Below are 423 nucleotides of genomic sequence, written 5' to 3' on the forward strand. Positions count from 1 at the left end.
CCCCTCCCAGCCCCACACACCTTCAGCAGCCGGCCCAGCAGACGCTGGTGGGGCCGGGATAAGACAGGGAAGCCCTTCTTGTTGGTGAGGAAGATGCTGGTGGGCAATATGGCCGCCCGCAGAGGCTCCCCCAACCAGCGGTCGATGGCCTCCGCCGACGGCAAATCTGGGCCCACCTCCAGCGCTGGGTGAGGACGAAGAGAGGCCACGCCCCCTTTGAGGCCGAAGCTCCGCCCACTCCCCCGTTCCCACCCCCATACTGCCCTACGGAGGCTTAGGCCCCACCCCCTTGCCCAAAACCACGTGGCCCCGCCCCCAAATTGGAAGAATACAGGATTAAGCCCCGCCCACTGGAGATGTAGCCACGCCCACTTCCTCATTGCCCCGCCCCAACCCCGCTTTCTCTAGTTAGTTTTCCCCCAT

General features: G+C 64.8%; 1 protein-coding gene across 1 annotated transcript in view; it reads right to left on the minus strand.

Annotated features, from left to right (window-relative positions):
* The window catches only part of PRMT5 (protein arginine methyltransferase 5), a gene marked incomplete at its 5' end in the record, with an annotated part of 12260 nt that overhangs the window by 8793 nt on the left and 3044 nt on the right, over positions 1 to 423 (minus strand). Inside the window, one exon of the mRNA XM_019611008.1 lies at positions 12 to 184. Within this exon, the coding sequence (XP_019466553.1) occupies positions 12 to 184 (173 nt within the window). The remainder of the gene's footprint in view (positions 1 to 11; positions 185 to 423) is intronic.

Source organism: Meleagris gallopavo, unplaced genomic scaffold (assembly GCF_000146605.3).
Source record: "Meleagris gallopavo isolate NT-WF06-2002-E0010 breed Aviagen turkey brand Nicholas breeding stock unplaced genomic scaffold, Turkey_5.1 ChrUn_random_7180001850542, whole genome shotgun sequence".
Lineage (NCBI taxonomy): Eukaryota > Metazoa > Chordata > Aves > Galliformes > Phasianidae > Meleagris > Meleagris gallopavo.